General features: G+C 39.1%; 1 protein-coding gene across 2 annotated transcripts in view; it reads left to right on the top strand.

The window, feature by feature from the left end:
* The window catches only part of rabggta (Rab geranylgeranyltransferase subunit alpha), a 92190-nt gene that overhangs the window by 33268 nt on the left and 41405 nt on the right, over positions 1-17517 (top strand). For both annotated transcript variants that reach the window (XM_047049414.1, XM_047049413.1), the window contains exons 4-5: positions 377-501; positions 608-795. In XM_047049414.1, coding sequence (XP_046905370.1) covers positions 377-501; positions 608-795 — 313 coding nt within the window. The remainder of the gene's footprint in view (positions 1-376; positions 502-607; positions 796-17517) is intronic.

Genomic DNA, 17517 nt, shown 5'->3' with positions numbered 1-17517 from the left:
TATTCCACCAACAAATATAGGTTTTCGTTTGGTTTAAATCTATCAATCTCTCGCCGTTAAGTGTCACTGTTTTGTTCGCAATCTTTTCTTTTTTTTGCAAAGTCTTATCCTAATTGTATTTTTCCCATAATGCAAAGTGCAACCGGCTATCTAAGTCAGTCTTACGTTAGTCACTGATAGTGAAGCTTTATGCAACAGGTGAAGCATTATGCAACAGGTAAATTGAAGTGTCTATGGCAAGTCGAAATTAATAGACTAGGTCTATTTTTATGCAACTGGCCCCTGGTTTCTATCCAAATAATTTTGTTGCTTCACCTGTATTCGTAATCTGAAGCTGTTTAAATTATTATTATTATTTGTTCCCCATTCTGATCAGAGACGGGAGAGGGTGTTGGATGATGAGGCACTTCAGTTGACCCAACAGCTACTCTCCTCCAATCCTGATTTTGCTACTCTCTGGAACTACAGGAGAGAAATCATGTTGCACCTGGAGACTATTTGGTAAGAGAATACATAGATATGTGTATTCTCAAGAAATACGCATTAAAATGATATGGGTCAAAAATGTTTTGTGTTAAAAATGAATTGTATATTCTGTCTGTCTCAGGGAGGAAGACAAATTGCAGAAGATGTATGAGGCTGAGTTGTTGTTTCTGGAGTCATGTCTGAAAGTTAACCCTAAGTCCTATGGCAGCTGGCACCACCGAGGCTGGGTCTCAGTCCACCTCCCAAAACAAAACTGGGCCAGAGAACTGAGCTTATGTGACCGCTGCCTCAGCTTGGACGATCGCAACTGTGAGTTACTGTCAAATTAACTGTTGACATGAAGAATTTAGAAAAAGATCACTCATAAGTGCAGAAAGATGTTTAGCTTTACATATTTGTTCAGCATACTAGCATACATAACATTGGCGTTAATGATTCTAGAAAAATATAAATAATTTTATTATTGCAGTCATCACAAGCCTTGCCTTTAAACAGCATGGGTCAATGTATTATTTGTCAGGTGAATGAAGAGGTGCTTGACTTAAAACTGACCCTGAACCATAAATGGTTATGACATGGATTTATTTAATCAGGAGTAGTAACGAAGTATCGAATCTCCAGAAAAAAAAATTGTTATTAGTGCGTGGCAAGGAAAATTATTTTAACAATTTACAGACCCACTGTAGTTATTTCAAGCTATTTTCATAGTAATAGTATAGTATAAGTTATAGTAAACAGTAAACAGAAACTGATGAATATCAAAGTTAGATGATGCATGGTGTTAGGTTAGCACTGGTGCAAAAAATACTTTTAAATGATGGCAATGAAAAAACATTGAGAAGATCGATTTTAATTTTAATTAGATTGACTACTAGTAACAGAAATGCGTTCCGTGTGTTGATTATACTAATATGCTTGGGTGGGGACAAATGGGAAGTGAGATTTACAGAACTGTCTTGCTGCAGTCCTGACAAAGCAATCTGGGATGTTTTTTTAATTTGAGTTTTTTTCATTACATTTTTTATGAAGCGATGTGCCATACATGTACATTTATGCATTTAGCAGACGCTTTTATCCAAAGTGACTTCCAAGAGAGAGCTTTACAAAAGAGCATAGGTCACTGATCATAACAACGAGGTAGTCCCAAACATTGCAAGCAGCCAAAACTTGAAGCATACATTGTGAAAAACTAAACAAGTGCCAAAGGGAAGACCCATAAGAGCATACAGTAATACAAAAAGTTACAAATTAAAACAACATGAACCCCAAAAAGTGCAAGACTGTACCTGTAGAACAACAATCAACAGTAAAATATTTCACAGCGAGTCCAAGAGTTAACTTATTTATAATTAACCTTCAAGAGCAACAAGTCTCTCAATAAGAGTCATTGTGATCCTGGAGAAAACTAACATCAGGTCCAGCCAAGCATACACATTATATTGCAATACATTGAGATACGTTTTTGATAATTTGGGATGCACTGATATGGAAATGTTGGCCCGATACCAGTAACTCTTTATATTTGGAAAGTGATACATGCCGATAAATGCAAAGCCTGAGTCTGATTACACATTTACATTTATTCATTTAGCAGACGCTTTTATCCAAAGCGACTTCCAAAAGAGGGCTTTACAAAAAGTGCATAGGTCAATGATCATAAACAACGAGATAGCCACAAAAAACATTGCAGGAAGCCAAAACATGAGCATACACCGTGATCAGGGGCGGCCTTAAGCATCTGGGGGCCCGTTTCAAAAACTAATATGGGGCCCTACCAAAACATAAACATAATAGAGCAGAAAAGGCAAGGATTCCTGTTGGTTTCCATCAATGGTATATTATTTTATGACATGCACTTTCAGCTTCATGAACAGGGCAGCTCAACATCGAAATAATCCAACCTTATTTGATTAAAACGATATATAATTATACAGCGTTTACTGTAAGTTGGAATAAGCCTCGCCCTTACACGCACGGCTACTTCACTGCTAATTGACTAGCGCAGTATATGTTCAGCTGTCTGGGCTGACTTAAAAAAAAAACAGCTCAAACATCCCGTCAATTTGAATTATTTAACAAAAGCAAATAAGAAAAACGAGTCTGACGTGACACTGAACCGAACTTATCATAAACTTATCGTAACTAGCTCTAGCTCTACAATGATGCACTCACCGGGCGCACCGCTACTGTCGCCGTTAACGCTAGTTAGCTCTACACCGCTGCTGTCGCCGGTAACGCTAGTTAGCTCTACACCGCTGCTGTCGCCGGTAGTCAGCTCTACAGATGCTGGACCAAAGAAATAAGTCACTTTTTGTAAACTGAATAAAGCTTTTCTTTTGTTGTCCGATATTTTTAGTTTTTCAGCACCACTGGCATATGTACGTTTCATTTATTTTCCTGCTCAAACTAACATTTTAACCTTGTTCGCGGGGGCGGTAAACGTCGCCATGGTAACCGCGAGTTTGACCAATCAGAGATATCAGTCAGTGTTGTTTTGCTTAGGATTGTGGGTAGTGTAGTATTTCAACAAAAGATCGCAAATAACAAGGTTGATTTACGGACTTGTGGCTTGAGCAGAAACTTTCTTTCACAGCCTCATAGCTCATGGTCAGTCTACCTTCGATTAGAGTAGACATTATGGCAATCAATATCTTACTGAGAGAATGAATGGGATTTTTGCTGGTCTGTTGGGGGCCCCCTTGGAGGGCGGGGCCCGTTTCAATTGAAACGGATGAAACATAGGTAAGGCCGCATCTGACCGTGATAAGCAACCAAGTGCCAATGGGAAGCAACATAAGAGCAATTATAAAACAATTGGGTTCTATTGACTTATTTAGCTGTTTCTGGTTGGCCTTGAAGACAAATAGCTCTCTATTATTTCTGAGACATTTGCGTCCTATTTTGTAATTTTACCGCCCTGAATGGCATCATTTGAGTAATGATGGCAAGCGCAGGCTTATTGATTAGACTACTTAAAAAACGTTATGTTTCATTATGCAAGATAGAGGAGTCTAGTTAGAAAAGGATTTAGGAGTTGTATTATTACATTAGCCTATTGTATTGATAATTTTTGACCTCAAACCTTTCTTTTGTTTCTTTGACCTTACATTTTCTTTGAGGGCTTATGGTCTCGGTTTAACATCATTATTTATAGCGACATCATTATTTATAGCGAAGAAGCCTACCGGACACTGTTAGCTCGCAACGTAGACAAAGAATGCTCCTGCAACAAAGTTGTTACTTAACTTCATTGCCACAGCCTCAACTTTGTCAATGTCAAAACTGTCTGTTCATGAAAATACTTCATTTCAGCCTAAACCGCTAGCTAGGATATACATTTCACTGGGTCTTGCAGCGCTGCTTGATTGAATTAGCCGGTCTGTAGAGATCTTGGGACGAAGCCACTTTTTTGGTGTTTTACTGATGCAGAATTCGGTCAACTAAAATCGATAGACGTAGCCTAATGAGTGGCACATAACGTGAAGTAGGCCCAACATTGCATTTCATTTTATTTGAGTTTTAATAACTTGTCTAGTGCAGTGGGGCAAGTAGCACTAGCCTAAATTTCTCTTCCAGACTTCGAAAATCCACTCTTCCCGGAGAAGGTTTAGCTACATGGCTAGACTGTTGCTACAGATCAGAATCCTTCATATCTTGGACACCCAAAATCAGCGAATCTTGCAGCCAAATCAAGTAGCCTATATATATAGATAGGCCTTATATGGCTACAAACTTCTGCTGGGCGTCTAGTATATGGTCTAGCTGGCTATTTGTTATTAAGACAACTCTTTAATGTGACACATTAGGCTATTACATGCAGGTTTTAAATTGGCTAAATATACCGGTGTAATAAATGACCTAATCTCTATGATTTAAACATCATTGTAAGTTTTTCCCTTCTCGTGATATTTTCAGGCATTAGTAGCCTACTCATTGCATTGATTCATAAGCTTCTTTTAAAAAACGTTACTGTACTGTACCAGCAGTAGCTATCTCAGATGGAATCGCGATTCAATACCATCTGCTAACTGAAAATATGCCCCCCAAAACGTAAATAAGCTTGAAATTTATTTAGGGGGAAATCCCTCATTCATAAAAATGTCAGTGGTAGCGATCATTGTCAGTAACAAGGCAGAATGCGATAAGCCCTGTGTGGAGAAGCTGCCCCGGTAGATTGTACTACATACTAGACTGTTCGTCTTGGTATTGTTGTGATTGCGTTGGTTGAATTCGATTTAACGTTACATCCGTTGTACGGTCTAGGCTGAAATGAATTATTTTCATGAACCGATTGACAAAGTTTAGGTTGTGGCAATGGATGTGCCGCTGTTTGAATTCCTACTGTAAACAGCTGTGTAGATGTTTTTGTTAGCTAGCGTTAGTAGACTAGGCTACAGCGTTGCAGTGTCGTGAGCTATACTGGTTTGAAACCACTGGTAATGATAATTTCACCCACAAATCGTTTACTTGTAATCAAATGTCATAATATATCCGTGTGAGGAATGTTTATTTTAACGATTGAAAACAGATGCATTATAGACCACTGTAGTATGTGTTTCCCGGGCAACAGAGGCTAATGTCATGATGCTAATGCTTCAGTGAAATAGTAGACTGTTTCCGAAAGTAGTAGTAGACTTCCTTAATAATATTAGCTTATATTGTACATTACACATTACAACTGTGTGTCATATCACAAAGTAAAATGAGCAAATAGTTATCACCCAGGCCTCTTTGCTTGTGGCGTTTCTGCAGCTGCCTTGCAGTAAAGCAGTTGGCCTAGCCATCTCCCATAAGTTAACAAGCTGCTAAACTAATGTTCTGCTAGAGATAGTCACGCAAGCTTTCGTGACGTTAGTGACGTTAGTGGCGTCAGTGACTGTGGCTAGCAAGTTAGCCACCATTAGCTTCACCTTTCGCCACAAATTCTTAATGTCTACTTAAACCGTGCAACGGAACGTAAATCCCAATACAAGCAACTCAATCGCTACCAAGACGAAACTTTTGACAGATAGGTTGTCTATGTAGTCCAAATATTGACTGAGTTTTAGGGGTGTGAAGAGAAACAATAATAATAATAATATATATGTGAGATAACAATGGTTTGTGCTCGCCGAAGGCAGGCACACCCCAACAAGAGCCTTTTCAATAGGCCCAGTGGCAGACTCATGCTGTTTGAGGTTGTCAAATATCACCAGACATGGACTTCTGCCTAAATTGACATGCACCAACTCAGAGCAATGAGTTTCAACAACCATTAGCACAGTTATTCAATTTGTTGACTCTATTCTTAATGCAAGACTATGTTTAAGTTATTGTCTGAAATTCTTTGTCAGCAACTGTTTATGTAGGAACCCGCCCTCACCAAATTGCTTTGCTAAAGTGTTATTTTATATATATATAATTAGGATTCCTCCGTCAGGAGGAAACCTATTTTTATTGGTGGTTTTATTATTTGTAATTCTTGTACAAGTTCAAGTTCAAGTCTTTTATTTGTCAGGTGCACAGAGCAACACAAGGTTAGACTGGGCACTGAAATTCTTAAGACAAGACAACGCAAGCACCTGGCATAACATAACATATAAGTACACAGAACAAATTTACATCTATGCTGAGTTTAGATAAGTGAACTTCCTAAATATACAGATAGCAATAAATAAACGACTATACTAACCCTAAAACTTCCTAAATTACAGATGGGTACCATGGGAGTCTATGGCAGCTCCTAGACCCCATCGACAACTTTTTGTGAAATTTGGCACACTCATTAAGGACAGTTATTTCTATAACTACACCAAGTTTCATGTCTCCCATTAGACCACTCTAGCGCCACCAATGGGTCAAAGTTGGACTTGTGTTTACACACGCAACTTTTGAACCATATGACCGATTTTCAAAAATCAGGTACCATTGGATTCCCTGGATCAAGACGAGTTTAACACACCCTATGGCGTCAATTTCCGGTTATATAGATTGTCCGCCATTTCCGGTTTTATCAAAAACCTCTGAAAGCCTACTCCTCCTACAAATTTTGTCAAATCTTCTTCAAAATGACCAGAGATGATCTTCAGACCAAGTCTAACAAAAGTTATCGAAAAGAATTTTGATTGTCACAACCGTTTGTCCGGTACAGCCAATCAAAATTGGCAAAAAAGCAACCACACAGGAAATTGGATCAAATCTCATCAAATTTTTTAGATATCAACACCAAAGTTGGTATATCGGTGGAAGACATTACATGTTACAATGTGCAAAGGCAACTTCATATCTCCAATAACGATTGATATACAGCAAATCAAATGTATCGCTAATGCTAAAATTATGCTGTACACATCAGCCGGTCAAAAAGTGATACATTGATTCAATCACAAGTTCATATGAAGACTCTTGAGAATGTTTAGTACTCAATCTGAAAAAAAGTTTAATGTAAGATGAAAAGTCGATTTTTAATTAATATTTTAAATTTACATGCTTGGCTAATTTCAGAGCTTTTTGGCTAAATCCTCTCTCCCCTCCTCCTGCCCGGGCTTGGCAAGACGCACACGCAACATTTCAGGAGAGTGTGGGCTGACCAAGCCCCCCTCATTCCTTGAATGTCTGCATAGGCCCTTGAGGACCTTGGTGTCATTGCAGTTCCGATTTGGTATGCAATGGTAAAAAGGTCTCAAAATCCTGAAACATTGATAGTAAAGGCCAAGAGTAACAACCACACTTTAACCAAAGCCCATGTGGATCTTGTTGGTATTGCATTTCCGATTTTGTATGCAATGGTAAAAAGTTTTTAAAATTCTGAAACATTGATAGTATAGGCCAAGAGTAATTACCACACCACAAATGGCCCACCATTACCCATAGGTGGCGCTACAGGCCACGCCCTAAAGCACAAAGATACAAGGCTTTCTGGAATGGATAGGCTAAACAAGCCCACTCCCTTCACTTCTTGGCTTGAAATAAAGGCCCTTGTGGATCTTGATGGTATTGCTTTTCCGATTTTGTATGCAATAGTAAAAAGTTCTCCAAATCCTGAAACATTGATTGTATAGGCCAAGAGTAACTACCACACTTTAACAAAAGGCCATGTGGATCTTGATGGTATTGCATTTCAGATTTGGTATCCCACTGGTAATTCTGCAGCATAGATTTTTCTATACAGTTACAATTTGTCAAGAATATACATTTTTCAATGGTTCGCAGTGTTTGGAGGAATCCGCCATTGCTGCTTGCAGTTATATTTTATGTTTGTTTTTTTAAGAATGACAATTAAATCTATCTAGATAAACTAAGCTGGGTCTGCTGAACCTATAGTTCTTCCACAGATACTGGTCAGGGAAGCATTACTTCTGTCTCTGAAGACCCTTGGGGCTAGTGGGATAAACGCTCTTAATCTGAGCACCTTCATCCACCACAGGCTTGTCAAAGAAAGGATACATATAATTGATTGTAACTTGTCTTCAAATCAAATGTATTTGTATAGCCCTTTTTACACGCAAGCATGTCACAGAGGGCTTCACATATGCCCATAGAACTGCCCCTCAACCAACCTAAACCCTCAAGGAAGACAAGGAAAAACTCCCAGAAAAACCGTAGACGGGAGAAAAAATTGAAGAAACCTTGGGAGGAGCAATTCAGAGAGTTATCCCCTCCTCCAGAGACGGTTCGTAGGAGAGAGGAGCAGAACACAAGCTAAACATAGTCATACAGTGTCAATGGGTTTTGAAACACCAAAATCCATTGTTCGGCTTTATAGACGTTGGATGGGACCGGGAAACTCGCTGTTGGCTGTCCGAGACTGGATTCCGGTTGACGACCTGGTCCAGCGTTGGCAGACCGACGACCAGGCAGGTCCTGACAGCTCAAACCCCCCACACCACAGGGAATGTGTGGGGGGGGACAGAGAGAGGAGAGCAGGGATTAGAGAATGCCAGGAGCAGCTAATACAGTCATAATAGAATGAAATCCCCACCGGTCAAGTGTGGACTAGTGCAGCAATTTAACAGCTAAAAGGGTATTTGATGCAGCCCCACACACCAAAACAGCGACAGCCCCCCTCGGTTGGAACATAAAATCTGTTCCAGGGGAAAGAACTCTAAAATAGGTTATACTTCTACGAATAAGGATGAAAACAACCAGTCCCCCGTTGTCTCCAACTAGTAACAACAACTATAACAATAACAATATACAGCAACGGAACTATAACAGTAACAATATACAGTAACAGGTTTACTTTATTTGTAACATCTAGATGGGCAATGTGAACATAAGCTATAATTACAATTTAAAAGTTACATGTGATACACACATAGGCAAACGCTGACCCCAGGTTTACATAGAAAGTACTCACATACTTCCCTATAACAATCATAGAATTGACTAAACAAGACAGTGTTCTCTCCATGAACGTGATGATGCAGTAGATTGCTCGGTTCTCCATATATGTAGCCAATCTTGCTCAGAAATATTCACACCCAACTCTTTTTCCCATTTCTGCTTGACATATAGGTTTGAATTCCCTTTACTCTCCATTAATTGCTGATACAATGCAGATATTATTCTGTTGTATGTTCCTATTACAATTGAAATTACACAATTTTTTTCCTGGTTTGTATTAGGTTTTACCTCCCTCTCACAGTAGTCCCTTAGTTGCAAATATCTGAAATGATCCCAGTTGTACAAAGCAAACATTTCTCTCATCTGCTGAAAACTCATGAAATTACCCTCTTTTGTTACTGTACACAGTGCTGTTATCCACTGTTTGAATCTCTGGTCAAGAATGTTTGGAATGAATTGTTCGTCATAGGCTGCCCACTTAAGTAGTCTGAGATCACCCTTTAATTTATATTTACACGTGGTGTCATACCACACTTTGAATGTAAATTGGGTGATCCTGTCCATCTGTTTAATTAAATCTTTAGCGTCCTTACCACCCCCAATGAGACTTTGGATTTCCCTTCCTTGTACATATTGTTCAAGGTTTTTCCATTTAGCCTCATAGCGTTCATCACACCAGCAAACTATAGGTCTAATCTGTGCAGCATGAAAATATTCCTTGAGGTTTGGCAACGCCATTCCCCCTTTATGTTTCCCAAGTTGAAGAGTCTCAAATCTGATTCTTGGTCTTTGTCCATTCCATATGTACCTTGAGATCATTTTGTCCCATGATCTGATTTTTTTTTCAGGTATCTCATGGGAAGAGCCTGAAAGAGGTAGAGGAGTCGTGGGAGAACATTCATCTTTATGGCCTCTATTCGTGAACTAAAGTCTAGGGACAGGACAACCCACCTGTTTATATCATTCTTGATAGTTTTGTCCATTTTAACAAAATTGGCTTCATATAAGTCTTCCATCCCCCTTGTTATGGTTACCCCAAGGTATTTCATTGTTGTTGATTTCCAGTTTAGATTGTAGTTTTGTTGTATAGCTTTGGATGGGGAATAGTTCAATGTTAATATCTGAGTTTTCATCAAGTTCAACTTATAACCAGAATAAAAACCAAAGATCTCAAATTGGTTAATTAGTACAGGAAGACATGTGTCCGGGTCTTTTAGGTAGCAGATCACATCATCAGCAAAAAGCCCAATGGTGTGGTCTTCATTCCCAACATTAATAACTTTAAGATCCTCATTCTGTCTAATTGCTTGCGCCAGCGGTTCTATAAAAATTGCAAAAAGTGTTGGTGATAGGCAACAACCTTGCCTGGTAGATCTCTCTAATTGTATGCTCTCTGTCAGACTGCCATTTATTTTAATCCTTGCAGTTGGTTTTTGATAAAGTGTTTTAATGCATTGAATGGCCTTCTTGTTCAGTCCAAATTTTTTGAGTACCTGATAAAGAAATTCCCAGTTTACACAGTCAAAAGCCTTTTCAGCATCAAGACTTATTAAGGCTGCACTGATGTTGTGTCCAACATACTCAAGAATATGTAGTGTTCTTCTTATATTATCATGGGTTTGATGACCCTTTATAAAGCCTGTCTGGTCTTCATCTATGACGTCATTCATAAAGTGATCAAATCTTTTTGTAATAATTGAGGTATATAGTTTGTAATCTACATTGAGTATTGATATAGATCTGTAACCTGAGCAGGATTCTTGTCATTCCCCTTAGAAATCACAGATATCACAGCTTCTTTCCAGGATGGAGGTAATTCCCCATTCTCAAGTGTGTGATTGAAAGATGCCTCAAGTACCGGTATAAGTTGTTCATTGAATGCTTTGTACCACTCTGATGGTAGACCATCACTCCCGGGAGATTTATTTGCCTTTAGTCTACTCACTGCTTTTTCTATTTCTGCTCTTGTAATTGGAGAAGTCAAAAGACCATTCTGTTGTTCCCCAATTGCTGGCAAGTCCAGTGTCTGTAGAAATGCATTAATTTGCTCAATATTAGCCGATGGAGGTTGGTTATAGAGATTCTTATAATAGTTTCTAAAATGAGTTTCAATCTCCTTAGGCTCATAGGTAATTTTATTTGTGGTTACATACCTTATCTTATGGATCATCCTATCAGCCTGTTGTTTTTTTAATCTTTTTGCTAGTAATCTAGTGGCCTTAGGCCCCACTTCATAATAAGATTGTTTTAAGAATCTTGTCTTCTTTTCAATTTCTATGTTTAATAGTTTATCTATACTATTCCTAGCTTCTTTAATTTGAGGAATTAGTGAAGGGTTGCCTGTTCTCTTGTGTAGATGTTCAATCTCAGTCAGTTTCTCCTTTTCTCTCCTGTAGGTTTCCTCTTTAGCTTTTTTAATAAACGCTGTCTTAGCTATTAGCCTCCCTCTTAAGACTGCGTTAAGAGCATCCCACAAAATAACAGGGCTAACCTCTCCATTGTCATTTTCAGTTAAGTATGTTTTAATCTCTTTTATTTCCTCGACAAGTGCTTTATCATTTAAAATGCTAACATTTAGTCTCCACAATTTTATTTTCTCTTGTGGTTTTAGTTGGATTTTCAGGTACACTGTACAATGGTCAGAGACATCAGCTCCTTCAATTTCACACTCCTTTACTCGGTACAAGTCCTTTTTGTTAATAAAAAAGTAGTCAATTCTGGCATAGCTATCATGTGGGGCTGAGTAGTGTGTGTAGTCCCTCTTAGAGGGGTGGAATTCCCTCCAGAGATCAGCTATACCAAATTCTTTGAATGTAGTTTTGACTATTGAAGTGACTTGGTTGTTTTTTTTATTTGTATTTGTTGTATCTAGTTTATTATTCATCACAATATTGAAGTCGCCCCCACAAACTAATATTCCTTCTACTTCCAATATTATGTTGTTGAGCAGAGATTTGAAGAAATGCTTTCCACTGTCAGGTGGGGCATAAACATTAACCAGTGTCATTACTTCATTCTCTAATTTTCCCTTTACAATAATAAATCTTCCCTCTTTGTCACTAATTATTTTGTTACATTCAAATTTGACTGAATTTGATATTACTATGATTACCTCTTCTACCACCTTGACGGAAGGAACTACAGTCCCTGACAAAAGTCTTGTCACTTATCCATTTTGTAGAAACAACTATTTATAACCTGACTTTTAATTAATCAATTGGTTTTAGAAATGGCTCATATGAAAGCTAAACCCCCCCCCAATTATGTTTAATATACTAAAATAAATTTGCTTCACTGAAGAAATATTGATCATTTAATGAACACAGAAAGGTCAGAAATTGGCAAGACAAAAGTTTTGTCGCCTACAGAAAGTAATGTGAAAATTAAAGAAATAATTTACTTCAAATACAAAAATATGTTGCATAACATATGTGAATGAAGTAGTGGTGCTTTGAGATCCATATTTAGTATCTTGTATGACTTCCATGAGCTTGAAGGACTGCATCCATGCGGTTCGACAATGATTCGTACAATTTATTGATGAAGTCATCAGGAATAGCAAAGAAAGCAGTCTTACATGCCTCCCAGAGTTCATCAAGATTCTTTGGTTGCGTCTTCCATGCTTCCTCTTTCATTCTACCCCAGACATGCTCAATGATGTTCATGTCTGGTGACTGGGCTGGCCAGTCCTGGAGCACCTTGATCTTCTTTGCCTTGAGGAACTTTGATGTAGAGATGGAAGTATGCGATGGAGCACCATCCTGCTGCAAAATTTGACCCCTTTTATGGTTGGGAATGTAAGAGGTAGCTAATACATCTTGATATTTTAGGCTATTGATATTGCCTTCCACCCTGCAAATCTCTCGTACACCCCCATACTGGATGTAACCCAAGACCATGATTTTTCCGCCACCAAACTTAACAGTTTTCTGGGTGAATCTCGGATCCATGCGCGCTCCAGTAGGTCTCATTTGCGGCGGCTGTGATGTAATTCCACCGAAGATTGGCAGGCTGTGGGCCTTGGCAAATGCCACACGTTTTTTTAATTGCCTTTTGTTTAGTGCTGGTTTCTGGGCACTGATTCGACCATGGAGGCCATTTCGAGACAGAATTCTACAAACTGTCCTGGTTGACACGGGGACTTGAAGTGACCAGGCCTGGTGGAGCTCTGCTGCAGTGAAAAAGGGGCTGGCCTTGGATTTTCGAGCCAACAAACGGTCCTCCCGAGCAGTTGTCTTGCGGGGTCCGCCGGACCTAGGCTTGTCAAAAACATCTCCAGTCTCTTCAAATCTTTTTCTCATTCTTTGTACTTGGCACTGAGACACATTGATGGTGTTAGCCACCTCAGCAGTGGATCTGGTCTTCAGACTCTTGATAATCAACACTTTGGTCTCAGGGTGAATCTTAGGCATGTTGTCAGAGGTCAAGTTGCAGTTTATGTGAAGGTCTGTTGTGCTGGGGTTCTTTTTATACACACCCAATAATTGATTGATCAATTATTGATCACAGGTGAGGCTGTAATCTAGGATTGGGTGCATCATATGACAAGGCGACAAGACTTTTGTCTTGCCAAAATCTGACCTTTCTTTGTTCATTAAATTATAAATCTTTCTTCAGGGAAGCAAATTTATTTTAGTATATTAAACATAATTTGGGAGGGTTTTAGCTTTCATATGAGCCATTTCTAAAACCAATTGATTAATTAAAAGTCAGGTTATAAATAGTTGTTTCTACAAAATGGATAAGTGACAAGACTTTTGTCAGGGACTGTATGAAATGTATTGGTATAGCCAAACTTCTTAAGTTTCTTGCTTTCCTGCCCAGACAAGTGTGTTTCCTGTAGGTATATAATTTGAGCTTTGTCTTTTTTCAATTTGGTCATTACCTTTTTACGCTTAATGGGATTATTAAGACCATTAACATTCAATGACAGTATCTTAATGCTATTCTCTATCATTTCCGTGGTTGTAATACTGCAATCCAGACCTTAACATAAAAAGAATAACAGTAAGTGAACTCTTAACTATAAATTGAACATAGAACATAGAACATTGTGACTTCCAAAGAAAAGGATGAGTTTAGCCATCCTCTATGTTCCCTGTTGGTGGGAGGAGGGAAAGGTGCCTCATGCTCGTAGGGGCCCTCCCTAGTGGTGAGAAAATACTCGTTCCTACTAGAAATGTCCAACATTCGGTGCTAAGGCCATTTCCTCAATCGGTTTTGAAAGATAGACTTGCTAGAGTCTTTAGTCTATATATATGTCGCCCTGAATCGATTGTAGTTCGCATTGAAAGGGGAAGAAAATAAAAAAACAGCAACAAAAGAGCAGGCTAGCAATAGGTAGAAACCTTGCCTTCAAAATTATATGCAATCTAAATAGATTATAACAGAGACTCAGATCGAATGGGAATCTAATTCAATGTAGATTTATGTGTAATCTAATAACCAAAATAATACCTCTATTTTTATGTCTCTTCAAAAATGAGCTTACGATTTCTTCTTTCTTTGAGCGTTTATCTCCCTGGTCCGTCAGTCATGATCCCTTCTAAACTCTGTGAGTCTGTCCCTTGCACGGTGAGCTGCTCTGCCTGAAGTGGTGCTTTTCCATGGAAGTAGCTCATTCAGCCGTTCCTCAACGGCCGTTGCAGTGTTTGTCTTCTCCACAGTCACCTGGTATCCTCGTCTATTCAGGTCCTCGGCCTCCTCATCTGCATTCCCGTAGATCTGTAGTCCAGTTTCCCAGTGGACCCGCATCCTCGTGTAGGGTGTCTGGAAACGGATCCCCTTCTCCTTCAATATGGTTTTGATCGGCCCATATGCTTTGCGTTTCTTCACGATGTCAGTTGCATAGTCATTATCAAAGAAAATTTGCTGTCTATCGATCTCAAACTTCGTCTGCCAGGCTTTCTGAAGAACCAACTCTTTGACTCGGAATTGAAGAAAGTTCACTATTATCGATCTAGGAGTTGCTGTCGCAGCTGGCTTAGGGATCAGTGCAAGACCGAGCTGTTTTTCGAGCAGTTCACTTACAAAGTGAGCGACTGATTTACCTTCTTTGCCTTCTGGTATTCCATAGATTCGTAGGTTATTTTGTCTAGAGCGGCTCTCCAGATCAATCATCTTGTCCCGCATCTCCGTGCTTTGTTTCACCACTGTTATCAACGTGTCTTTCAATTCCAGGCAGACTGACTCCAGGTCGGCTATGCGTATTTGCGCCTCAGTAATGCTAGCATTTCTGACTCTGCAACTCATGCAGAACTTCTACTTTGAATTCGGCAAGGTCATCCTTCATAGACTTCGTGACATTGCTTTTAAATTCACTTAGGTCCTTTCTCATGTCCTGTTTGAAATCTTTCAGCTCTTTAGATAGTTGTGACAGACTTTCTAACACATTGTTAATGTTAGCTTCATTACTCCTACTCGTGGCCATTTCCTCCTCTCCCTCTTTCCCATTTCCTGACTTTTTAGGCATCTTTTTGTCGTTCTTTTGACTCTTTTGCATCTTCCCTCCTCTCACATTGGATTTTAGATGTATATGATTCTGATATTTTTTAATAGGAGGTATTTTTCTAAAACCGATTAGAGGAGCTCTCTACTATGCGTCCATCTCGCTCTCGCGCCACCGGAAGTCCTCTTTTAATCTAGTTTTAAATGTCGAAACAGTATCAGCCTCCTTAATTGAGACAGGTAATTTGTTCCAGAGAAGAGGTGCTCTATATGAGAACGCCCTACCTCCAGCTGTTTTTTTCTTAATTTGGGGTATTACCAGATAGCCGGCATCTTGAGATCTTAGAGTCCTTGCAGGGCAATAGGGTGCAAGGAGACCGTAGAGGTACAGTGGTGCCAATCCATGCAGAGATTTGTAAATTAGTAGTAAAACTTTGAAATCAGCTCTGGCTTGGATAGGGAGCCAGTGTGAAGAGATAAGAGTAGATGTTATATGATCAAACTTTATTGTTTTAGTCAATAGTCTAGCAGCAGCATTTTGCACCCGCTATAAAAAATTTTGGTAGGTAATTGGGAGGCCAGAGAACAGCACATTGCAGTAGTCCAATCGGGACGTAACAAAAGCATGTATTCGTTTTTCAGCATCATCCTTTGAGAGGAATTTTCGTATTTTGGCAATATTACGTAGATGGAAAAATGCGGTTCTGGTGATTTGCTTAATATGGTACTCAAACAAAAGGTCTGGGTCAAATGTGACTCCTAGATTTTTTACCAGCTGGCTTTGAGATACTTTGACGCCGTCTAAGTCTAATGTCAGATTGGATAAATTATTCCTGTATTTTTTAGGGCCGGAAATTTTAACCTTGGTTTTATCCGAATTAAGAAGGAAATTTGCTGTCATCCAAGTTCTCAACCCGGAAACACATTTTTCCATGGCATGTGGAAATTCTCCAGGCTTTATAGACTGTGTATAGCTGAGTATCATCTGCATACCAGTGAAAAATTACCCCAGAGTTTCTAATTATGTTTCCTAAAGGCAACATATAGAGTGAAAATAACAGGGCCAAGAACTGAACCCTGTGGTACTCTGTGGCATTTTACAGTGGAGCTCCTGGATGAGCAGCCATCATAGTGGACACATTGTCATCTATCAGATAGATACGATCTAAACCACTGAAGTGAACTACCAGAAATCCTAACATAGTTCCCCATACGTTCCTGGAGAATCTCATGATCCACAGTGTCAAAAGCTGCACTTAGGTCTAGAAGAACCAGGACAGAGCTAGAGCCCTCGTCAGAGGCTAATAATAGATCATTGACTACCTTGGCTAATGCAGTTTCAATGCTGTGGTGAAGACGAAATCCGACGTCAATCCAAGTCTTGATGCTCTGCTTAGTTTCGAAGACTTTATTTTATGTCAATTAACCAATGGCTTTTGAAAACAGATAAACTGACATTATTTGTTAACTTGTTAATTTAAATTAATATATTTTTTGGAGATGAAGTAGGCCTAAACACGTGAATCATTCAAGTCTGCACTTCAAAAAGTCTGAATGTACCTTTCCGAACACAGACTAAAGTGCTTTACGCGTAGGAATTTACTCAACGGAACTGTCTTTTAAAATTTTGTTTCTGCCTGTTTGAAATTATTTGCAACACATTTGAGTTTAGCTTGACTTTTAGCCTGGCACGGATCAGGCTAGTTCCGAACCTTGGTTACGTAGCATAATTAGAATAATCCACTTTAATGGAACGGAACTCTCGCTAAAGTAATTGAGACTTGGCGAAATAAGTCTCGCTTTCCCTTAATCGACGTTGATGGAACACCCCCCCGCAATCTTGCTTCATGTCTTTGATTATACACATGTGTATATACATAACTAGCTATTTGACTAGTAACAATATTTTTCACGATATATTAGTTATTCTTAAAATGTCATGACAATGCAATCCGCACTGCAGCTGCTAATCTACTTCACTCGGACGGATTTGGATTGGGTAACACCGGTGTGTCACTGTCACATGAGTTGAATTTTCCAAATGTTGCCGCATTTAATTGCCACGGAAGATCGACTTCTCAGTAGCCTACGCGTTCAACAGTAGCTTACGTTTATGGGATCGCAAAAAAACTGTTAAATATTTGTGATTTAGCTCTAGTTATAAACCATTATTACATGGCTGAATACTCGATTCTGTTGGCCTACAATAAGCATACATTTCACAATTCTAAACAACCTGGCATTGGATTTGTCAAACGC

The sequence above is a fragment of the Hypomesus transpacificus genome, chromosome 26 (genome assembly GCF_021917145.1).
Source record: "Hypomesus transpacificus isolate Combined female chromosome 26, fHypTra1, whole genome shotgun sequence".
NCBI classification, from domain to species: domain Eukaryota; kingdom Metazoa; phylum Chordata; class Actinopteri; order Osmeriformes; family Osmeridae; genus Hypomesus; species Hypomesus transpacificus.
The sequence above is the reverse complement of the archived record's forward strand: the minus strand, read 5'-3'. Positions and strand labels throughout refer to the sequence as shown.